The sequence below is a fragment of the Capsicum annuum genome, chromosome 2 (genome assembly GCF_002878395.1).
Source record: "Capsicum annuum cultivar UCD-10X-F1 chromosome 2, UCD10Xv1.1, whole genome shotgun sequence".
Classification (NCBI taxonomy): Eukaryota; Viridiplantae; Streptophyta; class Magnoliopsida; order Solanales; family Solanaceae; genus Capsicum; species Capsicum annuum.
This window is the reverse complement of record NC_061112.1, coordinates 149,177,129-149,202,567: the sequence shown is the minus strand read 5'-3', so window position 1 is coordinate 149,202,567 and position 25,439 is coordinate 149,177,129. Positions and strand designations below refer to the sequence as shown.

General features: G+C 37.3%; 4 protein-coding genes and 1 non-coding gene across 7 annotated transcripts in view; 1 reads left to right on the top strand and 4 right to left on the bottom strand.

Annotated features, from left to right (window-relative positions):
• Window positions 1–1,096: 1,096 nt before the first annotated feature.
• LOC107860459 (ribosome biogenesis protein WDR12 homolog) lies at window positions 1,097–10,767 on the bottom strand. 3 transcript variants are annotated; one of them, XM_016705825.2, is made up of 14 exons: window positions 10,427–10,767; window positions 9,418–9,518; window positions 8,386–8,492; window positions 7,850–7,885; window positions 7,657–7,742; window positions 4,608–4,675; window positions 4,417–4,527; window positions 4,194–4,316; window positions 2,909–3,052; window positions 2,407–2,515; window positions 2,098–2,234; window positions 1,966–2,001; window positions 1,779–1,877; window positions 1,097–1,430 (listed from the first exon to the last, which is right to left on the bottom strand). In XM_016705825.2, the coding sequence occupies exons 1-13, from the start codon at window positions 10,596–10,598 to the stop codon at window positions 1,785–1,787; spliced, it is 1,323 nt and encodes a 440-aa protein (XP_016561311.2). In that variant the 5' UTR covers window positions 10,599–10,767; the 3' UTR covers window positions 1,097–1,430; window positions 1,779–1,784. The 3 variants fall into 3 exon arrangements, with proteins under 3 accessions (XP_016561311.2, XP_016561313.2, XP_047263466.1); XM_016705827.2 differs by having other exon boundaries at window positions 1,853–1,877; window positions 10,427–10,759; XM_047407510.1 differs by lacking the exons at window positions 1,779–1,877; window positions 1,966–2,001 and having other exon boundaries at window positions 10,427–10,759.
• TRNAN-GUU lies at window positions 10,739–10,812 on the bottom strand. The gene has a single exon. It is a non-coding gene; the product is annotated as a tRNA-Asn (tRNA).
• A 7,831-nt stretch (window positions 10,813–18,643) lies between these two features.
• LOC107860456 (glycine-rich RNA-binding protein 3, mitochondrial) lies at window positions 18,644–23,036 on the bottom strand. The gene is made up of 5 exons (XM_016705822.2): window positions 21,712–23,036; window positions 20,832–20,975; window positions 20,679–20,747; window positions 20,129–20,235; window positions 18,644–19,566 (listed from the first exon to the last, which is right to left on the bottom strand). Exons 2-5 carry the CDS (start codon window positions 20,965–20,967, stop codon window positions 18,883–18,885), a joined length of 996 nt encoding a protein of 331 aa, XP_016561308.1. The 5' UTR covers window positions 20,968–20,975; window positions 21,712–23,036; the 3' UTR covers window positions 18,644–18,882.
• LOC107860455 (cysteine--tRNA ligase, chloroplastic/mitochondrial) lies at window positions 22,384–24,294 on the top strand. Its single transcript, XM_016705821.2, has one exon. It carries the CDS (start codon window positions 22,384–22,386, stop codon window positions 24,094–24,096), a length of 1,713 nt encoding a protein of 570 aa, XP_016561307.1. The 3' UTR covers window positions 24,097–24,294.
• A 980-nt stretch (window positions 24,295–25,274) lies between these two features.
• Window positions 25,275–25,439, bottom strand: part of LOC107860451 (exocyst complex component EXO70E2) — a 12,535-nt gene continuing 12,370 nt past the window's right edge. The window contains exon 3 of the mRNA XM_016705818.2: window positions 25,275–25,425. The gene's annotated coding sequence lies outside the window, so the exon portion shown is untranslated. The remainder of the gene's footprint in view (window positions 25,426–25,439) is intronic.

Sequence of the window (25,439 nt, the reverse complement as noted above, 5' to 3'; positions counted from 1 at the left end):
ATGAATGAGGCGGTCCGGTGCCCTGAAGCGACCGCTATTTGTGGTTCCAGGTAAAGGTAAGGGGTCTGAGGGAGGTTCCAACCATAAATAAATACAAAGTTTGAACAAAAACTATCTGATTCGAACGAACCCCAAGAAATAATTGATCATAAAATTATATAACAAAAAATAATCCAGTATTGATCATCATCTTTATATATCAAAACACAATAGAAATATATGCGGGAAGAAAATATTAACTCACCTACTGGAAGAAACTCTTTCGTTTGTTAAAGATTATATGTGACTGTGTGCTTTTTTAATCTCCCCAGTATCTACGCCGTGTTAGCTGTGTCAGACAAACTTACGTGGGTCACCAATATTTGGCCTGAGCATCACGTGCAGGAGGAACAAGAAAAAAAAATACACTGTTAATATTCGGTTGGAATTGATCTCAAACCGTCAAAGGTAAATAATTGACCAAGTACATCACTTCATCGTGTTTGTAGCATGGGTGCCAGCACATAATATACCTACCAATTTTACGGAAACATAGTGAGTACATAAAATATCTAATTTTCTGGAGAGTTCATGAACCCATAATTTTATCAGATAAATTCATTCATTCATTCATGTGAGTAGGTGAAGCATCTTTTCGCGGGGTTTTCTGGAGAGTTCATGAACCCATAATTTTATCAGATAAATTCATTCATTCATTCATGTGAGTAGGTGAAGCATCTTTTCGCGGGGCGGAGTTGAAGGGGTGGGATGGGGTTATGTTGTAGTTATTGGACGGCTAGGATTCGACTTTCCAGATTGATTATCTTTGGCTAAAATTATGTTAACTGAGTATTTATTTTCAGAAGAGTGTTATTCTGCCCAGGCGAAAGATCCATTGGATCATACTCGAGACGAGTAGCATACTTTCTTGACGTAAACATTAAACAATGAACATTATTGTTTTGCACCATCTCGGAATGGCACATACAACCAAATCCCCTCAATATATCTGACGCAAATTACAATACAAGCTAGTAGTAGTTGTAGTACTTGTCTCAATTGCATTATGATGCCACCGGAAAATGGGAGAGAAAAGTAACGGCACCAAAGTCTAAAATAAAGTTTTAACAATCATATGATCACTTCCAGATAAATTGTATTAATAGTAGCTTAAATAACATGCGAATACAGTTCTAGGTGACCATATAACATCCCTGGAAAATTCTCTTTGAACAAATATTTGCCAGAAACTATTGGAAGCTCAATAGGCACCCAGAAAATGAGCTTAAGTTCACTTATCCTCTCAGGAATAATATACAATACAAATCATTTCCGGCTAGCATAGACAAAATTGTATCTCAAGTAAATTAAGTTCAGCTTGACCCAACCGATTCCATAGGTAATATATCATCATCTTTTGGGAGCACAACCTCATCAGCAACAGGGGAGATCTGTCCAGACAGAACAAAAGCTCTAATCATATATTAATCCAATTCCTGTTCACACAAAATACTTTAGTCTCATATTCAAGAATACTTCTTCTGACGAGAGAACAATTTCACAACTACCATCATGTGAATCAAAGTATTGAGTGCTTCAAATAGGTTAGTCCACAAAAAACATCAAGCCTTACTCTCTTCATACAGTGTTACCTTGTCCTATTACAACTTTGATACAGACAAAACTTAACTGTATATGGGTTCTATTCCTTTTTTTCCTGAGAATCTGTGTGTTCTACTCCAGCTAACTAGGCTGTGAGATAATTCCTCTTCAAACTCTACTACACAGAGTAATTTTACCTCTAATCACAACACACAAACATCAGAAGAGATGCAAAGCTTCGAGTCAGCCCCACCACTGATTACACTTTTACCTTTCCACCAATCCGCACACAATACCTGTATTGGTAGAGACTGATGTTTAGGAAATACTAATGAGATAGAACAAATACTCCAAAACCAGTTCTTGGAAGGTAAAAATTAGCACCTTATCATTGTGAGTATCAATGACAGCAAGGGGCCACTGCAATGCAAATTATTTTACCCAGGAATGGAAAACGTAAGTGCTTATAAAAAATCATACTAATCATTATACAGACATTAAAAATATAGCACTAACCGCAGTTCTTAAGTCCCATAACATTACTTTCCCATCATAAGATGCAGAAACCAAGTGAAACCATGACTTTTCATGCCACTTGCAGGCGGATATCCAAGAACTGTGTGATGAGAACTGATAGACAGGAGCCAAAGTACCTGTTAAGTCATAAATGAAAAGAGTTACTTTTTTCATATACCATTATGTGATGTAAGGTCATCAGTTACTTGAACAATAAACACAGAGAAAAGACATTTAAGCACAGAGAAACAACTAGTTAAATTTCAAGTGGGTGTAAAGTGCTTCTGCAAGTTAGAAAAATAAAGAAACCTGGTTTGCGAGGATCCCATATCCTAAGAATAGGGTCAGAACCACCAGCAGCAATGAGGGCAGAACCTTCACCTCCAATATCAAGGCAATTAATGACTTTGTTGCAATACTGTTCAAGAGAAAGGTGATCATTATTCATACTTAAAGGAAAACACAATTTCAAGCTCTCAACACAATAGACTAGAAAAAAATAAACATCTCGGCATTATAAAGTTCAAAACCGGATACTTATCGTGATGGGTGGTATCTTTTACTTCAAGATGGGCTAATTTTTAAAAATATGATTATTGACTACCAAAGGTTATCTCTGACAGAAAGTGAAAGCAATATCACTAGGAATAAACACCTTCCACAAAATTTTCATAATTTCATATTCTGAAAGTGGGAAATTTGTTTCGCCCCCTCCAATCCATATGTATATAATTTTAGGAAATACTAGCCTACACGCACAGGACAGTAGTGATATGACTGGAAGAACAGAAGAAAAGAAACGGCATGTCACCAGGTTCAATGAATCCTTGCCCGTCTCCACATCCCATCTTCTTATAGAGTGATCCCATGATGATGAATAAATTGTTTCATCTTGTGACCACACGACGGAAGACACACATTGTGAATGTCCTACAAGTGTAGATTTAGCCTCTTCCTGTGAGCATAAGATGTAAGAGACTTTTTTGAGTACAACATTAGGATAACAAACATGAAAAAATATTTTACAAATAAAAGAGAAAACAACAGAAAAGGAAGAGATAAAGAGAGAGGGAGAGAAAAAGAACATAATAAAGCAACTCAGAGTGATATAACAAGCGATAACATCTTTCCTTCTAGCCAAAGACTGACATATTTCAAAAATCAAGTTCAAAATTATTTTGGCCCTTCAGTTGCATTGCTGAACATCGTCATTTGAGGAAATCAGAAGGTTGTTTGTCTTTCACCAAAAGCGACACAAGATTTTTCTAGTCGATATCAATTGTCAATGAGATACAACATAGAAAGTCAGAGACACATTTGACTGGCACAAAGTTGTTGCTGAAACAAATTTGAAAAGAAGAATATAGTGGCAACAATCTGTATATAAGGTTTCAGTACAACCCATGTACTGTTGTGATATAATACAAAGTTACCAAGTTCAAAAAAAAAAAGAATATACCGGCAACGAAAGTGTTAGATAAGGAACCAGGGAGGAAGCTAGGATGCAGAGAAGGATGGCAGGTAGGGGAAAGGAAGAGGAACAAATACTCCCTCCACTTCTACTTTATGTATGGTACAAGTTTCAAAAAACCTATAGCCACATAATGTTAAGGCATATTTTAGATTACAAGATCCAAAAGTCTTAATTTCTTTCTTAAACTGCATGCCGATCCAAACTATGTCACATGATTTCGAACTGATGGAGTATCAACACGAGGTTGGAGGCGCTGCAGGATAAAGGTTGGGACAATTGGATGGGTGTGGCATATAAGAGGTAGTATGGAGAAGGGTGTGAAGTATGTTCCGGGAAGAAGAGGCTTTGCAAAAAAGTAAAAGCAGATTGTTTTTTGTTACATGTATGCCTTAAACTGGGAAGTTTTTGAAAGTCAAAATAGTAACTGCAGCCATAAACTGTTCTTTCCTCCTTTTTCACTGCTTTTGGTAACAGACACATTATCCTTTATCTGGATAAGGTAGAAGTTAGAACAGACATGTTATCCTTATTAAACAAATCATGGATTTTATACACCAAGTGACATGAAATAGAGTATTCTTCAGTCTTTAACCTAGACAGGTTTGAAGAAATGTATTCATACTTCTACTTGAGGATCTTCCTCATCGGCATCCTTCTTCCTTTTCTTGACAGAAATGACATCACCTGTATCTGAGCCACTAGCTTGCCACAAAGCTATTTGGCAATCCCAGGACCCTGAACACACCTGTCAACACAACAAATACAGGAGTCAGGAAGAGTTCTCAGAATCATTTTCGTAATCAAAAAGCTTTAAATGATCACAATTTAGGGAAGAGATGCACGACCATATCTCCAGCAGGATTTGCTGCAACACTTTGGAGAGAAGCATTATGTCCACGTAAAATCTTAAAGGCGCTAATCCTCTTTATCTGATCCGAAGACTCATCTGAATCAAACTTTTAAGCCGAACAAATACTAATTAGAGGAAGATCAAGAATTATGCATTGCATTGAGTAGTGCAGGCACATCAAGTTACCTTCCAGAGCCGCAGTGTCCTATCCTTGGAAGCTGTAGCTACTATTTGATCAGCACCATTTGGAGACACTACAAAAAATAAAAGGTATAAATATGTTAAACACAGGAAGAATTGCAGTAGAAATGAAGCACAGAGAAGTAGATATCCAGGAAAAATTCAAAGTATATCTTCATACTGATTATCATGCTGTTAAAAGTTTTTGCTATCTAATGTATTTCGGTATTGAAAGGCAAGTTAATAGAATAGATATCAACAAGAAATAATAACCAACAACAACAACAACAGGCCCAGTGTATTCCCACAAAGTGAGGTCTGGGGAGGGTAATATGTACGCAGTCCATACCACTACCTCCGAAAAAGTAGAGAGGTTGTTTTCGATAGACCCCCGGCTCAAAATCTCGAATAATACACCAAGATCGTAATGGAACATGTAACAGGAAAGGTAGGCATGCAGACATAAGAAATAATAGAAATAAATATCAGCGAAGTACGAAATAAGAGAAATACGAGCCATACGAAATAAGAAATAAGAACTAGGACACCCACTTACCCACCCCACCCGAACTCACCTGGCTAAAGGCTCCTACTCAAGGATACAGGCCTGGGATTACTGCCCGGATACGCACTTGCTCTCCTAACACCTAGCCACAATCCATACACTCGCCCTAACCTTCTACCCTAATCCGCGACCTCCATACCTTCCTGTCTAGGGTCATGTCCTCAGTAAGCTGCAACTGCTCCATGTCATGTCTAATCACCTGCCTCCAGTATTTCTTTGGCCTACCTCTACTCCTCCTAAAGCCATCTAAGGCCAGCCTCTCACACCTTCGAACTGGGGCATCCGTGCCCCTCCTCATCACATGCCCAAACCATCTCAACCTTCCTACTCACATCTTATCCTCCACCGAAGCCACTCCCATCTTCTCTCGAATAGTCTCATTCCTAACTCCATCCCCTCTAGTAAGTCCACACATCCATCGCAACATTTTCATTTCCGCCACCTTCAGTCTTTGGATGTAGGAGTTCTTGACTGGCCAACACTCCGCTCCATACAACATGACCGGACGGACTGTCACTCTATAGAATTTTCCTTTAAGCTTAAGGTTAACCCACTTATCACACAACACTCCCGAAGCGAGCTTCCACTTCATCCACCCTGCTCCAATTCGTTTAGAGACATCCCCATCAATCTCGCCATTCCCCTGAATCATAGACCCAGGATACTTAAAACTATCCCTCTTACAAACAACCTGGGAATCTAACCTCACCACCACTTCATCCTCCTGACTCGCGTCACTAAACTTACATTCCAAATATTCCGTCTTGGACCTACTCAACCTGAACCCCTTAGATTCCAGAGTTTGCCTCCAATTTCTCATTCACACACACATACACACCCCGCGTCTCATCAATCAACCGTCCGCAAATAACATACACCAAGGCACCTCACCCTGAATACTCCGCGTCAACACGTCCATCACCACCGCAAAAAGGAAAGGGCTAAGAGTCGAACCCTGATGCAGACCTGTCTCGACCGGAAAATGCCCTGAGTCACCTCCCGCCGTCCTCACCCGAGTCTTCCCTCCATCGTACATGTCCTTAATAGCTCTGATGTACGCCACCGGAACACCTCCCACCTCTAAGCATCTCCAAAGAACCTCCCTAGGGGCTTTGTCATACGCCTTCTCCAAGTCGATGAACACCATGCGCAAATCCCTCTTCCTTTCCCTATACTGCTCTACCAATCTCCTCACCAGATGGATTGCCTCTGTCGTTGAGCGACCAGGCATAAAACCAAACTGATTCTCCGAAATGGACACTACTCTCCTCAATCTCCGCTCGACCACCATCTCCCAAATCTTCATAGTGTAACTCAACAACTTACTACCCCTATAGTTGTTGCAACTCTGAACATCGCCGCTGTTTTTATATAACGGAATCATCATACTCAATCTCCAAGCCTCAGGCATTCTCGCAGTCTTGAAAATGACGTCAAACAAATCTGTCAACCACCTTAAACCCGCCTCACTAGCATACTTCCAAAAATCCACCGGAATCTCGTCCGGCCCCGTCGCCCTACCCCTTCGCATCCTACGAATCGCCTCTCTAACCTCCTCAACCTTAAAACGTCTACAGTAGCTGAAATCACGGCTCTCCTCCGAGCGCTCCAGCTCCCCTAACACAATGCCTCTGTCTCCTTCCTCGTTTAAAAGTTTATGAAAATACTCCTGCCATCTTTTCTTGATGTGAACGTCCTCCACCAAAACTCTTCCGTCCTCCCCCTTAATGCACTTCACTTGATCGAGATCCCGACCCCTCCTCTCCCTAGCCTTAGCTAGCCTATACAACCTTTTTTCCCCGTTTTCTCCTCTAACCCCGCGTACAAGCTCTCAAAAGCTGTTGTCTTAGCAGTCGTAACAGCTAACTTAGCCTCTTTCCTTGTCACTTTGTAAGCCTCCCTGTTCACCCATTTCTCCTCTTCATCTTTACTCTCGATCATCTTAACATATGCCTCTTTCTTAGTCTCCACTTTCTTCTTAACTTCTTCGTTCCACCACCAGTCCCCCTTATGTCAACCAGCCCGACCACTCGAGACACCCAAAACCTCTCTAGCCGTCTCCTTGATGCAACTGGCAGCCTTATCCCACATACCATCCACGTCCCCCCTACACTCCCATGCCCCCATTCCCGCCACCCTCACCCCTATATCCAGCGCATTGACTGGCGTCAAACCACCCCACTTGATTCTAGGTTGACCCTCTCCGACCCTACTCTTCCTGCTCTTCTTGATAAACAAGTCAATCACCAGAAGCCTGTGCTGAGTCGAAAGATGCTCACTCGGAATGACTTTACAGTCTTTACATAGAACTTTATCTCCCTTCCTAAGCAGTAGAAAGTCAATCTGAAATAATAACCGAAAAAAGAAATATCAAAAGCAGGTGATATGGGAATATGAACATGGTGTCACAGATAAATGATAATGGCAGCAGATGATAAAGCGTAATGCTAGAAAACGAGCAACTAAGGAGAAACTATATCCCACGAATACCTCTTGGTTTGACAACACAAACAGAATTAATTGCATCAGTATGGCCCTCCAATAAATGTGTACAAGATCCGGCAGTCTTCCATATTCTGATTAGGACTATCAAATGTTAGGTTGACACAATAACCCAAACAAAATAAGGCAACTTCTGAACCAAAAATGCAATTAGCATAATAATAAATAATCAGTAGATTACCTTCCAAAACCATCATAACATCCAGTCAAAACAAACCTGTCAGATCACAAATATGCACATCTTGTCAGTTATGGCATTAGTTGATTGCATGCAAAGAAGTTCTTTTATACATTCTTAATGGTCACCATCCAATATTTGAAGTGGAAAAGGACATGGAGAGTGAAACTTACCTCAAAAACACTTGGGACAAAAGCAGCATAATGTAATAATATCAAAACGTTGTCCTTATTAATCTATAGTTTGAAGAGATATGTATGAGTAAAGTGAATGCACAACAGACCTGGAGATTAAGGTACAGAGACTCAATTTAAGCCAGAGGAATGAAACCATTTCAGTTAGTTATATTATGCTGGCTCTCTATTATTTTATTTTGGGGGGGGGGATAAACCAATATTCTCTTTCAGTAAAGAAGTTACTTTACAAGAATACATGCACCAAATCTTAAATATATTAAACAAAGACTGATATACAAGGTGTTAGTTATTACAAGTATTGCACTGAGATTCTAGAGAAACAAATTCCATACTCATGCTTACTTAGAATTAGAACCATCAACTGCACTGACCCAGTCGTCATGTAAAGATGGCTCTTCTTGTTTCCTTGGAGCCACAGCTCTAATGTACTCAATCTCTAATATTTTCTCCTGTAAAGGATATAGAAAACAGTTGGAAAAAAGATAAGGGGTATAAAAACCACGGAATAAACATATAATAACATAAGTGAAATGTACTGTCAAAAATCTCAAAGGTTTGTGACTGAAGTAAGTCACTTCTGACTAGTGAACAAGAACATAAGAAAAACAACTAGGAGGGAACTTGAATTACAGAGTAACAGTACTTCTAAAACCTTCGGGTATGTATATATGTTATTGCAATACGTACAATTATTTCAAACACCTCATAACTATAGGTCGGTTATCTTTATCATTTCCTGAAAGAAAATGTTTTATCATTCAACTACACTGACTACAATTTTTTGCACTGACTGTTACTACACTGCCTACAATTATGAAGCAGAACTGTTAATATTTTGGAGTTGGGAGGTGCAAAAGCACATAATAGGAGACAGTATATGTTTGGATTTTTCTACAGCCTTGAAACTCCAATAAGAGAACAATTACAAGCATAAAAAGAACAAAAACGTACGAAATAATGCAAAGAGAACAATCGCACTAGCAGTGGCCAGTAGATAATTTGTGGAATTAGAAAGGATCCTAGTAATGGGGGACAGCATTTGTACTAATCCAACGGTTGGTACAAGTTCAGCTCGAGCTCAGGCCACTTATATCAACTTTATGACTGGCAGGCTATTCATCGTTTTCTAGAGATTAGTATTATCATCCTCCATCAGTCATTATGGTCAGAAAAATTAAAGCAACAAACTTTAAACAGAATGCGATTACACATTAATGGAGCCACACAACAAAAAACACACTTCTATTATTTTGTTTAAAATCAATGTTTACATGAATGTACTGAGTTCGTTTTACATTTTTCTTTTTTGGAAACAATTATTTGGAATTGTGGTCATTCTAGTAGTCAAGAAGTGATTTCAAGAAAGAAACTTACAGCTGAAATGCCCTTGGCAAGGAGAAACTCTTCAAGTGACATCCGAACCAGTTCTCCATCAATGAGAAAATCAAAAGGCTCAGGATTCCAGTCATCCTTTCCTGATAGTAATCAAATGATAAGCAGGTAAGCATACTAGTAAAAACCCAGCTAGCAAAATCAGTTAGCAGACAACAAAATTCTCATCCAGTATGCATGAAATCGGGTCCTTTGTTTAATTAAATATGAAACCTCCTCTTCTACCTCTGATCCCAAATTTGGACACAATATACATTTTGATAGATTCATTTCAACGCATAAAGCTGCTCAATTATCGCACCGTTAACCCCATAATAACAAAACTCTCGTACCACAACCAACAACCTATTCAATTCGCCAATGTAACTTAACAAATACTCATTTATAGCAATTTACTAGCTCTGCTCGTAGCTTAAACAAAGTGAACCAATCAATTAAATTAAATTAACAATTGACATTAGCTATGTATACCTGTAACCGTGAACCATCATTACCTTATCAAACATCTATTTCAGTGTCAACGACCATATCCTCTTTAAATATAATTACCTTATCTATAACAAAAAAATTAATCATTTTCACGGCAATTCAAACTATAGAAAGTTGCTCGATTATGGCACCGTTAACCCATAATAACAAACCTCTCGAACCACAACCAACAACCTATTCAACTTGTCAATGTAGCTTAACAAATACTCATTTCTAGCAATTTAGTAGTGTTGAACCATCATTACCCACAAACATGTACTTCAGTATCAACGACAATATCCTCTGTAATTATAATCCATTTATCTACAAGAAGCTACTGTTCTTTTATCAGAACGCTTTATCGTGCTTTCTTAGTATCTGCTTTGATATGCTCTTCCTTACGCGGAGGGTCTACCGGAAACAACCTTTCTACCTCCTAAGATACCACTATGGACGACAAATCAATGAACTACGCTTAAGTCCCAAACTAGTTGGGGTCAGCTATGTTAGAAGTAAAAGTTACCAGCTTTAAGCAGGTTGTTGACAATGGAAGAGAGGCCAAATCGGGTGAGGTTGGAGGGAATAGCAATGGAGGAAGGCGGGGCCTTAAAGGGGTCTTTCAACTTGGTGACGAATCGGACCTGTATACGCCTTGCAGACTCTTCAACGTCCCCATCAATATCCATACCCGCCATCAAAAATCTAGTATTACAGTTACAGAGTTTGTATGTGTGGGAGATAAAGGGTATAGTGGATTTAGAGTTATGGCCAAATGCGAACTAGGGTTTAAGGTTCTTTCCTTTTGGGGCTTAAGGCAAAAGGAAAAAAAATCCAACGCTAGAAGGAGGGCTTGAACCTCCGACCTTGTGGTTAACAGCCACACGCTCTAACCAACTGAGCTATTCCAGCTTGTTGGTATGTCATTTATTTTATTTTATGACATATCTATACGTATCGTGATGAGCTTTATCAATCTCCCATTTTTTGATTTTTGCGTCCTGGGCTAGGTTGGTCTGGGGGTTAAGAAAAATGTAATTAATAACATGATTAGTTTATCATAGTATTCTTATTAAATGATGTTTATATTTTAATTTGAAGAAAAAATAATTAATGCAAAAGGTAAAACATGAAAAAAAAAACTATCTCTTCTTGATTAATGAAAAAAGACAAGCAAAATAAGAAATCAAATTAGAAAATTTGAAACGAGTAATTTGGAAAGGAAAGAGTATTTGATTGGCATAAAATGCATGGGATAACTCATCTCATGATTAACTGTGTGGTATTGTAGTATTAATTGATGGATAGCTAATACTGAGATAACTTATTTCTAGCCAAAAACCTATTAATGCATGAAATATAGCTATCATGGTGTACATAGGTTGGATTGGTTTAATTTTTTTTCATTTAAAAATTACTAAACAATATGTTGGTTTATTGAATCTATAAACTAAATAAATCAATACTAAGTCAATTTTATGTTGGTTTATTGAATCTATAAACTAAATAAATCAATACTAAGTCAATTTTTTATTTCAATTTTAATATGTTCTTTCGATTTCCTTAATTTTTACAATCACAATATAAATAAAAGTGTAACTAAACTATACAAATTTTGAAAAATAAAAAGAGATAATGCTCTATTTCACCCTTAAACTATACTCAAAGCGGCTGAGATACACCTCAACTTAAAGCGGGTCAAATTACTCCCTAAACTAATTAAAAATGTAATTTTAATACTCTTAGTGCCTACGTGGCACAACACACTGAAGGGTCCACGTAGGCACACGTGTGTGCCATGTATCTGCCACATAGGCACTAAGGATATCAAAATTACACTTTTAATTAGTTCAGGGGTATATAGGACCCCCGTTAAGTTGAGGTGTGTTTCAGCCATTTTAGGTATAGTTCAAAAGTGAAATAGAGTATTTTTTCAAAATAAAAAAGCTATCAACAAATTAGAAAGTACATACAAACCTCTATGCCAATTGAACATTGCAGGAAGAAGATCCAATATTTACATATAATATGTTTACACTAATTTTCATAATTTAAAAATTATTTATAAAGTAAATTATAATTAATATTTTTATGTGTTAAAAAGTTAAATTACATATGTATTATGTGGTTTGATTGGGGTTTGATTTATTTACTTTTTTTTTTATTAAAATCAAATCAAATCAACAGCAATTAACTTTTTTTATTGGCAAATTTGACATGTACACATATAATAGCTAAATACAATTAAGTAAAAGCTAATAGATTTTATGTCACCTTCCCAAAAAAAAGATCATATTAATGTATAGGAGATAGTTTCCTTCCCAAAAAAAGAAGATCATTAATGTATAGGAGGTGGTTTATTGTGTTCTAATTTCAAATGATTTTTTGAATACTTCTATCTCATTCTATAATTCATTAAATTTTTTATAAATCGAAACCAAAAAGTTCAACAAAATCTACCGAGTATCAAATGCCAACTCGAATATTGCCAGTTCAGTTCAAATGAGCATAACCAATCCAAAATCTGTACCTATCAGGACTGTCTCAGTAAAATTAGTGGCCTAAAGTCAAACTTAACCAAGAAACCTTAAATATATAAATATACATACTGTCAAGATATGGTAGTAGTCAAGATAATAGTATAGTATATAAATGTCAATGATATATATAGAAGTAGTATATGTCAAAGATATATCTAGAAGTAGTATCTCATAGATAGTCAACTATTGTAGGTAGAAGACATGATCTTAGGGATCTACTCTTGACCTTTTGTGTCTAGCTTAGTCTATATATTGTTGATGTAATCTGTCATTTGAAAGCATCAAATAAAATACACTTGCATCATTAACATGGTATCAGAGCTCTCTTAATTACAGCCACTTCTGGCATTTTTTTTCTTTTCTCCTTTCTATCCATCTCACTCATTCATTCTAGTCTTACCCATCACTCCTATAATTTTCAGCAACCAGAAATTTTTTTATCATAAGCAGATCTTTTTCCACTTCCAATTGTCTGCACAACATCCATCACTTCAACACAGAACTGCACATCCTTAGTTATCTGTAATCATTTTCTTTTCTGTTGGCTGGCAGACTGCATGCTTGATGTTACCATACATAACATCTACTCTCTCGTCTGGCCTTGAAGTTCCATAGCAAAATCCATTTGTATGAGTCTCCAGAGTACCAGGAAACTTTCTCCCACGACCAGTAAATACAGGACGAATCCATAGATCTGACAATTTGATTGGCTTAAATTTGGCTCCAACAACTTGTAGTTTCTCTTGTGTTACTAAAGTTGTTCTCTCAGCTCTCTCTGATTCTCTAGAGACAACTTGTCTGCAGAGGGTTCTTATTTGTTGAACAACCTCAGTGATATACCTTGGGTCCTCTATTTCGAGTTCTTTTAACCAACCCTTTTCTTGGCACTTCATTTAGCTGTCGAAGCCATAATGACAGAGAAAGGTGATTCTCTAGTAACTGATGTCTCAGAGAAAATTGAATCTTCAAGTGATGTCAAATCGATGTTTTTCTCTATCTCAAGTTCTCTTGTTATTACTACTATGAAATTAGAAGGTAGTAATAATTACACACCATGGTCTTCATCTGTTGAGATATGGTTTATAGGATAAGGATATGAGGACCATTTAGTCAAAAATACTAATGTTATTATTGCTAGTGAAAGGACTAAGTGGACTCGCATTAATGCTCAATTATGCAATCTCTTATGGAACTCTTTGGATTCTAAATTACTCTATTTATTTCAATCTTGTAAAACTTGCTATAAAGTTTGGACTAAAGCTAAGACTTTGTATACAAATGACATACAACGTATATACAAGGTTGTCTCAGACTTAGTCCAACTTCAGCAGAATAATCAAGATATGGCAAGTTATTTAGGACAGATAGAAACCTTGAAAGATCAACTTGACTTCATCATGCCACTTTCTAAAAGTTTCACCACACAAGAGCAACAAAGAGATAAGTTCCTTATGGTTCTAGCGCTGAAAGGACTTCGATCTGATCTAAATCCTATAAGGGATCAAATCTTGGAAAGCTCATCAATTCCTTCCTTAATCGACGTTTCAACTCGATTATCACGTATTGGTTCAGAAATAAATGATACCAATAACGTCAAAACACTGTATTAGCTATGAAAAATGCAAATCCACAGGAACAAAATGTCCAGCAAAGGGGGAACAGTAGAAACTCAAGACACTATTGCAACTATTGCAACAAGCTAGGACATACTCGATAAATTTGTTGAAAATTGCATGGTCGACCACCACATACTAACAATTGTAGTACAACTCACGTGGTTCAGACCCGTAAAGACACAGATGATCAACTGTCTAATTCTATTACTTTGTCTGGAGTAGATTTTAGTGATTACTTGCAGTATAAAGCGACCACACGACATTCAGTTGTAACTGAAACCCCAAGGACGGGTAATTCCTTTGCTTGTCTTACCAGGTCTTCACCCTCTTGCCAATAGATATTGGATTCTGGTGCATCTGACCATATCTCTGGAAATCAAAATCTTTTCTTAAATATTATTAATTCCACAACCCTCACCGGAGTTACCCTTACTAATGGATCACGAACTGCAGTAAAAGGAATAGTGGTCATGCAATTTCTTCCCTCTATTTCCTTAAACTCAATTTTATTTGCTCCTGAATGTCCTTTTAATTTGATTTTTGTTAGCAAATTAACCAAACACCTGAATTATGGTGTCACTTTTTTGGCTGACTCTGTTGTTGTATAGGACCGAGAATAAGGAAGACGATTGGAATAGGATATGAGTCACAAGGACTATATCATATGTCCAAATCACCACCACCAATTGCCTTCACTTTTGTTGCCTCAACTGATCTTCTCCACAACCGTTTTGGTCACCAGAGTCTAACAAAACTTCATAAATTAATTCCTAGACTTTCTACTTTGTCTTCTCTTGAATGTGAGTCTTGACAAATTGGGAAACATAGTCGTACTTCATTTCCCAAAAAAGTTAATAACAGGGCCACACGTATGTTTGACATTGTTAAGATATATGGGGTCCTAGTTGAGTTGTTTCAAGTTTAGGATTTCAGTATTTCGTTACCTTTATTGATGATTTTTCTCGTTGCACATGGGTATTTTTAATGAAAAATCGTTCTGAAGTATTCTCTATTTTTCAAAAATTCTATGCTGAGATAAAAAATCAATTTGGTGTTTCAATCAAGGTATTACGCAGTGATAATGCTAAGGAGTACTTATCTTCTCCTTTTGCCAATTTCATGTCGTCTCGAGAATCACTCATCAGACTTCTTGTGCATATACTGCTCAGTAAAATGGAGTCGCCAAACATAAAAATAGGCATCTCATCGAGACTACTCGAACTTTACTTATACACCATCACGTTCCTCTTCATTTTTTGGGGGATGTTGTTCTCACTGCTTGTTATTTGATCAATAGAATGCCCTCCACTGTGTTGCAACAACAAAGTCCTTACTTAATTCTCTTTCCTGATCAAAATTCTTATCATCTACCTTTGAGAGTGTTTGGATGTAGTTGCTTTGTCCATGACCAAAGTACTCGGAATGACAAACTCCAACCGAAATCAATTAAGTGTATCTTTCTAGGATACTCTTGTCACCAAAAACGTTACAAGTGCTATGATCCAAAATCGAATAAATATTTTATCAGTGCAAATGTGATATTTTTTTAAACATCTCTCTATTTTACACCAAGCACTACAAGCAGAAGTTTAATTCCCCAAGTTTTACCGATACCCATACTTCCTCTACAACAAATCAGTCTTCCAGAAAACCCCCAAATCGTTCCTCGTCCTTTTCAAGTATACACCCGACGTGCTCATCCTCTTAACAATACTAACGATAGTACTACTCCTAGTCCAGATACACTGTTAGCTCCTGATGACTCATCTCATGCTCCTTCATCACCTGCTTCAGTCATGCCTCCATCAGATGTAGTGACCCCACCAATCGCCATACGCAAAGGTATACGCACTACTCGAAATCAACAACCAGAGAGATATAAATGTTTAAGCTATCATCGATAGTCCCCATTATATTATACCTTTTTATCTACCCTATGTAATGTACCTATACCAAAGAATGTTAGCGAAGCATTACAACATCCAGGGGGAGAGATGTTATGATTGAAGAAATGAATACTTAACAAACTAATAACACCTGTGAATTGGTCCAGTTACCGAAGGAAAAATCTACTGTTGGAAGTCGATGGATCTGTACAATAAATGTGGTTCAGATGGCACAGTTGATCGGTTGAAAGCTCGCCTTGTTGCCAAAGAATACACCCAGATTTATGGTCTTGACTATGGTGACACGTTCTCTCCAGTTGCTAAAATTGCATATGTCTGACTGCTTATATCCTTGGCAGCAATGCATAATTGACCGCTTCATCAACTCGACATTAAAAATGCCTTTTTGCGTGGAGAACTTGCTGAGGAAGTTTATATAGAGCAACATCCTAGATTCGTTGCTCAGGGAGAGTCAGACTTAGTTTGCCGTCTCAAACGCTCTTTATATGTCCTTAAGCAATCTCCGAGAGCATGGTTTGGCAGATTTAGTTCTATTGTCCAACAGTTTGGGATGTCTCAAAGTAAAGCAGATCACTCTGTTTTCTATCGACATAATGGTCCAGCAAAGAACATTTTTCTGGCTGTTTATATTGACGACATTGTCATAACTGGAAATGATCCGAAAGGAATATCTCAGCTAAAGCAACATTTGTTTAGTCACTTTCAAACCAAAGATTTGGGGAAGTTAAAGTATTTTTGTGGAATTGAGGTAGCACAATCCAAAACAAGTATTGTCATCTCACAAAGAAAATATGTTTTGGACATATTAGAGGAGTCATGCATATTAAATTACAAACTAATTGACACTCCTATGGATCCAAACATCAAACTCGTCCCTGGATAGGGAGAGCCATTGAAAGGTCCTGGTAGATATAGAAGACTGGTCGTTAAATTGAACTATCTCACTATTACACACAATCAGGTTGCACTACATATTGCCTCAAATCCATTTTTTCATGAAAGAACAAAACATATAGAGGTGGATTGTCATTTTATTAGGCAGAAGATTGAGTCCAGGTGCATTACCATCAGCTTCATCGGTTCAAATGACCAATTGACAGATATTTTTACTAAATCCCTTAGAGGAGTTCGAATTGAATACATTTTACGGCAAGCTCGGAGCATATGACATGTATGCTCTAACTTGAGGGTGTCAAGATATGGTAGTTATCAAGATAATAGTGTAGTGTATGGGGGAGTGTCAAGATATGGTAGTTATCAAGATAATAGTGTAGTGTATAAATGTCAATGATATATCTAGAAGTAGTATATGTCAAAGATATATCTAGAAGTAGTATCTCATAGATAGTCAATTATTGTAGATAGAAGGCATGATTTTAGGGATCTACTCTTGACCTTTTGTGTCTAGCTTAGTCTTATATATTGTTGATGTAATCTGTCATTTGAAAGCATCAAGTGAAATACATTTGCATTATTAACGCATACAAAATAATATTATAAGAATTTTGAGTTTTTTCTGTTGTTGTTGTATATTGATTATTTTTTGTGTAATATTTTAAAAAGACATACATGACCTTTAACTTCACATATAGTATAATTATTAATAAAAAATTCACTCTAGTTAATAAGATGTTGGTCATTTATTTGCAATATATTAACTTAGATGTTATTGCTAAAACATTAATTATTACTATGAAGTTTGAGTTGTTTAATTCAAAAATCTAAAATTTCTCTCGTAAAAATTAGATAGCTCTTTCTTTTTGTATTTTTTTAGAGAGAAGTTTTAAAGAATCCCTTGAACTTGTAAGGCTTTATTTAGTGAACACCTAAACTACTGGTTGTCTTAAGCCCACTCCCCTCGTTCCCCCCCCCCCCTCCCCTCCCCCCTCGGACTTGTTATTTCAATACATTGTGTACCTCCTCGTAGTTCAAGGACCACAGTCGTGTAAAACACGCACGTATATAGTGAAATATTGGCCTATGTATATGTCCACAAGGATAAATAATATAAGATCCTTTTTTCATATTTATCCTATATCAAAAATCACTCACTTTCAATTCCTAAAACTTTTGCATAAACTTTCAGTGAAGAAGAACGGATTTTTGAGTTTTTCTTTGCTCCAAAATAGAGAAAAGTTGAAGCCTTTAGGAAATATTATTTTTCGGATTGAATTTTCTTCGATCAAGTAAGTTATTATCTTACAAAAATGTGTTTTTTTGTTTGTTTTCTTTGTGTTAAAATATGTTTTTTTTGTTCCGTTTGATGTTTCATACTAGATTCCAATTACTGTTTCGATTAAGGATTTGTTTTAAAGCATAGAAATCATATTGGAAAAAAATCATTTTGCAAAATTTTAAAAATGGAGGAAAAGGGAGAGTCAATACGAAGAAAAGAGAGAGACGAGGGCATTGAAATTGTGAAAAAGATAATGAGAAATAGTGACTTTTCAATTTTTACTGTTAGAATAAAATGATGTGGTAAATATTTTCATCCCTCGGACACCTTATTGGGTTTGTACTCAATTTTCATGCTAGATGAACCACGAGGAGGAACTCAACATATTAAAATAACAAGTTTCGAGAAGTTTTTAAGACAACCAATAATTTAGGCGTGCAACAAATATAACCTTACAAGTTTAGGAGGTAATTAAAACTTCTCTCTATTTTTCTTACGATAATATTTTTAAATGTAATTCACAATCTTCATTATTATTTCAAGTGAAGTAGAATCCATAAAATTTACTCAAATCTTTTTGAGGCCTCAAAATTTTTGGGGCGTAAAGCAAACACTTTACTAGCTTTATGCTTGAACCACCCTTGCTGAGTACTATTATTGATACGGAAAGAGAACATATCAATATTACAGAATTTTGAAATGTCCTAGACGAGTAGACATTTTCTTGTAACCAAACTTTTTTTTCAGCCCCTAGTGTTGGCGTAATCCTTTGGTTCATCATCGTCGTCTCTGTAATTGCCTTCTGATGTCTCCAGTCCAATATCTTCATTTATAGATTGTGTCCCTTGATCTGCACTAAGCTGTTCTTGTCCTCCATTATACGATACTTCAGAGCTCCCACCAAATCCTGTGTTAACGAAGCCACTATTGTTGCCAACAGAGTCATTCCCACTGTTGCCACTGCCATAACCACCCGAAAAACTACTGCCTTGACCAGAATAATTGTTGTTTGGAGCGCTTCCATAGTTACCGCCCTCAATAGGGGAGCTACTGTTGTTCCCATAGTTGTTACCACCTCCATAGCTACCGTATCCATCAGGAGGACTGTTGCCACCAGAAAATCCACCTCCTCCACCACCGTAATTGTTGGTTGGGTAACCTCCAGCACCTGCGTAATTTCCACCTTCCCCATCATAATTATAGCCACTACTGCTACCGTAACCACCTCCTCCAACAGAACTGTAACCACCACCAGAAAATCCACCACCTCCACCTCCATAATTGCCGGCTCCATAACCTCCACCACCTGAAAAATTCCCACCTTCTCCACCGTAGTTATAGCCACCACCGCCACCATAGCCACCTCCAAAACCATCACGGCGCTTCTCTGTGGCATAATTCACCCTTATCCGTCTTCCATGAAGATCCTGAAAGGGTTACACAGCATAAATCACCTTAGCACTATTACTGAAACATATCCAAACTTGATCAGCGATAGTATTAAGGCTAGGAAATATCACATTTATCAGAGCACACAAAATGGAACTGGTAGGAGGTTCGGAGGGAGAGGTGCAAATGGCAAGCCATAAGGATATTTAAGAGAGCGGAATTACAAGTGATGGGATTTTCTAGAAAATTCTCACTCCTTACAAATAGTCTTACACTGTAAAGTGATTATTAGAATTACCTCATGAAATCAAACGAACAAACTGAAAAGTATCACTGTTTTTTTGTAGATACAGAGAGTCATTACAAGGAATTTGGCAGTACAGTTCAGGGTGAAACATTGTCCTCCGAACTGTGCTATATGTCCTTTTTCCTATGAAATCCGTATTGGTCTGATACTCAAGCTCTTCCCCTTTTTTTTTTTTGGATATCGACAAACATCTTTGTGGGAATATACTGGTACGTTATTATTGTTGATACCAATAAACATCTGTGTAGTTTGTTTTCACAAGGATACTTTTCCAACTAGAAGTAACACCATACCTGGCCATCCATGGCCTGCATGGCACTTGTTGCTTCTTCACTTGATGGAAAACTAATAAAACCAAACCCTCTCGACCTCCCAGTATCACGATCCAGAATAACTCTAGCTGCAAAGGGTGAGGAAGCAGTTTATTGCAAAGTTCAGCTAAACAACACACAACAAATGAAGCCAAGCTCAGAGAACCAGATAGACCGCACATGGATCTGTTACATAGGCCATTAATTAAGACCTTTCACCAACGAGTTTATCATTTCACCAAGAACTAAATTGATAAGGAAACATGTCCACTCAGACCAAAGACTTCTATTTCAGTAATAAGAGAAATGCATTTGAACTCCAACTTCATAACTAATTCAAAACAAAAGAACCAAGAGTTATTTCTTCTACATATTGACTACTCATAACAACTGAGAGTGCTAGTTTGTTTCTATTGACAATCATGGAAGATTTAATATTAGCTAATGCTGCAACTACATAGTGATTCATCCCTTATAAATGAAGTGCATTGCTAAATTTTAAATCTGCAGAAGTCAAAAAGTAACCTTGTACCTTCTATTACTTCACCATACTGAGAGAATGCTTCTCTCAGAGAGCTTTCATCAGTGCCATACGAGAGACCTGCAGCCGAAAATACAACATTATATAGTAAGCAAAAAAGTGATAAAATAAAAGGAACTCCTTACACAGAAAAGATCTGCTCACCCCCAACAAAAATCTTAGATGAAGACATGCTTCTTATAGCCTGGAAAAGTGAAGCATTTGAGGCAGAGAGTTCCAAATTTGTGTTTTTGCCTACACTGTGTTTAAGAATATTCCCAATTTTATTGAGAAAAGCCATCTTTACACCTAGTAAAACAGAGCAGCAAAGAGTTAGTATCACAAATTCAATGTAAGAAAACATTAAGGAGGTAAGTTCAAAAGAATCCACTTCTTTCTATGATCAATACAATACACGTTAGTAATTTATTTATTTTTTAAAAAGAAAGTGACCTTTGAGCTCATTTACATCTATGTTCCAGCAGTTGCCACAGAGATGAGGGAGTTTCCGATTATGAGGTAATAGTTGTAAATGGATCAACCATATATGCTTCTATCCTAAGTTGCTCTCTCCGAAAATATCGCCGCACCGGTGTCAAAACTTTCAAAATACACTACTTTTGAAGGATCCGACACGCACCGGATGAACATTTTTGAAGAGTTCAAGCAACATAGCTTCTATCCAAATTAGTTGAGATATGCTATATGAATCCTCTATACATTATTAAGGCCCATATTACGATCAAAATTCATCATAATTTGGATTTAGGGTATGTCAACTGGCAACCTCACTCCTTTTATCCTGAATTTGTAGCTTCAACAGCTGAACGATCCTCTAGAAAGGCACAAACACAAAAGTTTGCTCTAACTAAGGGTATTTGTTTTTGTTTTTTCCACAATAGGTATTTCCAAATGGTAAAGCCCTAATCTTCTAAAAACCAAAGAAGCAAGTATAAAAACTAAAAATCTAATGAATCAATTAATGATCAAGCAAAGCTAAGCAGTATCATAACTATATGAATTGAAGGTCGCAGAAGAAACTTACCTTTGCTAATATGATGCACAGATGAACACTTCTTGTTTCGCTATCCCCTACCAAGGGTTTTAGATAAATGTAGGCTAAATCCAATTAGTATCTCAAAAACTTCTCACCCTTGCGATTACAGCTTGCTCATTCTTGGCCGTTGGATGAAATTGAGTGAGGCGGTGTTCAACACAACTCTTTTTTTTTCCTTTTTTATTAAGCACACTATTTTTCTTTTATTCTCATTTTTTGTAGGGCATCCTTTTAAAAGAATTCTTTTTCTAAATTTGTGGTCTAACTTTTGTTGTGCGACTATAATACGGATAAAAGGAGTACTTATATTTTAAAAGCTTATAATTAAATAAATATTTTATTTTTGTGACGGACTAAAAGAAAAAAGTGACTGGGCGCAGCAGCCGCGTCTCTCTCTCTATCCTCTCGCACCCTCATCCAGTGTAACAGTGGGGTTTCTGTTAGCTTGTTCTCTCTCCCCTCACCCCCTCACTGTCACACTGAACTCCAGCCGGCGAAACCATCAAAACCCACATAGAAAGATCGATTTATCCACTCAAAATCCAAAAAAAAAAAAAAAAAAATCATAAATCGACTCCATTTCCAGTAAATCTTCATCAACATATACAAATAGAGCGAGTCAGATATTGGATAGAGAAGCAGAAGAAAGCTTTTCTCTGAATGGCGACGCTTTTAAAATGCTACAAACCGGTGCTTCCCTTCGAAAGCCGTAAAATGCCCATTGCCGCCGCCGCAGCTGCCGCCTTCAAGAGTTTCAGATACTACGCGAGAACCCGACCTACCCTTAGGTGTTTGAGTACAATTGGTAATGCTAAGTCAACTGTGGAAATTAAAGTGGGAGGAACTGAGACTGAATTGAGGAAGCAGCAGCAACTATGGTTGCACAATACGATGAGCAAACAAAAGGAATTATTTATACCTAAAGTACCTGGAAAAGTTGGAATGTATGTTTGTGGTGTAACGGCTTATGATCTTAGCCATATCGGTCATGCTCGTGTTTATGTTTGCTTTGATGTTTTATATAGATACCTAAATTATTTGGGATATGAAGTCAATTATGTTCGCAACTTTACTGATGTTGATGACAAGATTATTGCTAGAGCAAATGAGCTGAACGAGGATCCAATCAAATTAAGCCGACGCTTCTGCGAAGAGTTTCACCAAGACATGAGTTATCTTCATTGTCTTCCTCCTTCGGTGGAACCTCGCGTGTCTGATCACATGCCTCATATAATCGATATGATTCAGCAGATTCTCGATAATGGCTGTGCTTACAGTATCAATGGTGATGTCTATTTTTCTGTAGACAAATTTCCAGAATATGGGAAATTATCTGGCCGAAAACTGGAAGATAATAGGGCAGGAGAGCGTGTAACGGTAGATGCAAGGAAGAAGCATCCAGCTGATTTTGCGTTGTGGAAATCTGCGAAGGCGGGAGAGCCTTTCTGGGAGAGTCCCTGGGGTCCAGGAAGACCTGGATGGCATATTGAATGCAGTGCCATGAGTGCTGCACACTTAGGATATTCTTTCGACATTCATGGTGGGGGTATGGATCTCGTATTTCCTCACCATGAAAATGAGATTGCCCAGAGCTGTGCTGCTTGTAGGACGAGCAACATATCATATTGGATACACAATGGATTTGTCAACATTGACTCTGAGAAGATGTCAAAGTCATTAGGAAACTTTTTTACTATTCGACAGGTGATTGAGCTTTATCACCCTCTGGCACTTAGGCTTTTCTTGATCGGGACACATTATAGATCTCCAATCAATTACACGATTGTACAGATTGAGAGCGCATCGGACCGCCTCTTTTACATTTATCAGGCATTATATGATTGTCAAATTCTTGTCAGCCAGCATGATGAGGCAAGTTGGAAGGATTCTATTCCTGCAGAGACTGCTAGTTGTATAAATAAATTCCAAGATGAAGTTTTATCTTCAATATCAGATGACCTTCACACTCCTGTTGCCTTGGCAGCAATGTCGGACCCTCTGAAGTTGATCAATGATCTCTTACATACACGAAAGGGTAAAAAGCAAGCGTTGCGGATAGAGTCACTTGTGGCCTTAGAAAATACTATAAGGAATGTTTTAGAAACTCTGGGGCTTGTGCCAGCCAGTTACGCACAGGCTTTATGTGAATTGAAGGAGAAAGCTTTGAAGCGTGCAAAGTTGACGGACGATCAAGTTCACCAGAAAATCACAGAGAGGGAAACAGCAAGAAAAAAGAAAGAATATGATAGATCCGATGCAATTCGAAATGATTTGGCTGCCGTAGGAATTGCTTTGATGGACAGTCCTGAAGGCACGACGTGGAGACCAGCTATTCCTCTTGCTTTGCAAGAAGAGCAGGTTGCAGCCCCTTGAAATTCCTCACATGTTTAGTTCCACTCTAAACTCAGAAAAGGTTTTCCTTGCCAACATCTTAGAGAAGCAAATTTGGGGCTTTGAGAGTATTTTTGAGCTAAATATTTTAAATTTTGGGGTATTTTTAGACTCAGATGTATGGATGATTTTTGTGTCATTTCCTACCAGTATAATATTTTTTTAGTTTTTTAGTTTTCACCTTGGTGCTTTACTTACAATTGATGTTTTTATCTTATTCTAACTGTAATCTAAGTTCAAATTAAAATCATTTCTTGATATTGTTAAATGAAAAGGAACCTTAAAGATGATCTGCATTATATTATGGTACAGTTGAGATGATTTGATGATTCAATCATATTGCTTAATCTTTTGATTGTTCCGTCTAGACTAACTTATTTCACAGAAATTTGAAAATAACATATCAATATGGTCGGCCTGGGTAGATATATGCCATACAACTGTTAGATACTATCTGAAGGATCATGGGCAGGATCATGACCCTCAAATCCTTTTGGCCTAACATATCCCGTTGCTAGCTTGACTCTCAGAACTCACTATCCCGTTGTAACACTAACATATCCGGTAAAATCACGTAAGTGGGGTCTGCGGAGGTTCATTATAATCACATAAGTGGGTCTGTATTGGGTCATTATAAAGGTCGTATTTTGATGAGCCTATACCATGAAAAAAGTGTCACTTGTACACTCTTTAATGTCTGCATTTTTTGGGCAAATCTGAACTCATGGGTTACCACTTTCTTCTGACACGTTGTATTTGTAGCTTTTGAGCAACTGAGGTGATTGAAACACATAACTGAAAAAAATTAACACGATAAGCAAGAGACTTGTTCTAGGGCCCAACGAATATGACAACAATCCAATCCACACTTGGATGAATGGTGTAGTCATTGAGCACATGGACTCAGATTAACGGATGATGGTCTCTATCAGACATACTATCTGTGATCAAGGTGATTACATTTGTTAAAAAGAATGTTGACATGTTAATCAATCAAGATTCAAGATATCAAATCTCCAACCACAAGAAGCTTTTGCCAGTACCCAACTAGTCCTAGAGTTAACAAAGAGCTATTGCAATTCTCCTAGGTCACAATCTTAAGCAAAGTGGTTTTGATAATGACAATGATAAGTTAGAAGGGAAATTAAGTAACAAACAGCTAAAAAATACTCTTAATCTATGCATTGCACATAACATCAATTTCTACATTCAAAAAGTTATGAATTCATCAGATTACAAAAACAGATATATCTAAATGTATAACAAGTATGATTGAGGATTAAGAATCTTGATTTCCTTTGGCAGAAATGCCTGATTAGCATAGT

What these genes read in the sequence shown, in the direction of transcription:
- LOC107860455 (XM_016705821.2), top strand. Translation starts at nt 22,384, where the DNA reads ATGGCGACGCTTTTAAAATGCTACAAACCGGTGCTTCCCTTCGAAAGC.
- LOC107860456 (XM_016705822.2), bottom strand. Translation starts at nt 20,967, where the DNA reads ATGGCTTTTCTCAATAAAATTGGGAATATTCTTAAACACAGTGTAGGC. An exon ending in ATCTAAGATTTTTGTTGGGG is followed by an intron (nt 20,748 to 20,831) that starts GTGAGCAGATCT and finishes TTTCGGCTGCAG; the next exon opens with GTCTCTCGTATGGCACTGAT. An exon ending in GTATGGTGAAGTAATAGAAG is followed by an intron (nt 20,236 to 20,678) that starts GTACAAGGTTAC and finishes CACCCTTTGCAG; the next exon opens with CTAGAGTTATTCTGGATCGT.
- LOC107860459 (XM_016705825.2), bottom strand. Translation starts at nt 10,598, where the DNA reads ATGGCGGGTATGGATATTGATGGGGACGTTGAAGAGTCTGCAAGGCGT. An exon ending in AGGAAGATCCTCAAGTAGAA is followed by an intron (nt 3,053 to 4,193) that starts GTATGAATACAT and finishes TTATGCTCACAG; the next exon opens with GAAGAGGCTAAATCTACACT. An exon ending in TTGATACTCACAATGATAAG is followed by an intron (nt 1,878 to 1,965) that starts GTGCTAATTTTT and finishes CTACCAATACAG; the next exon opens with GTATTGTGTGCGGATTGGTG.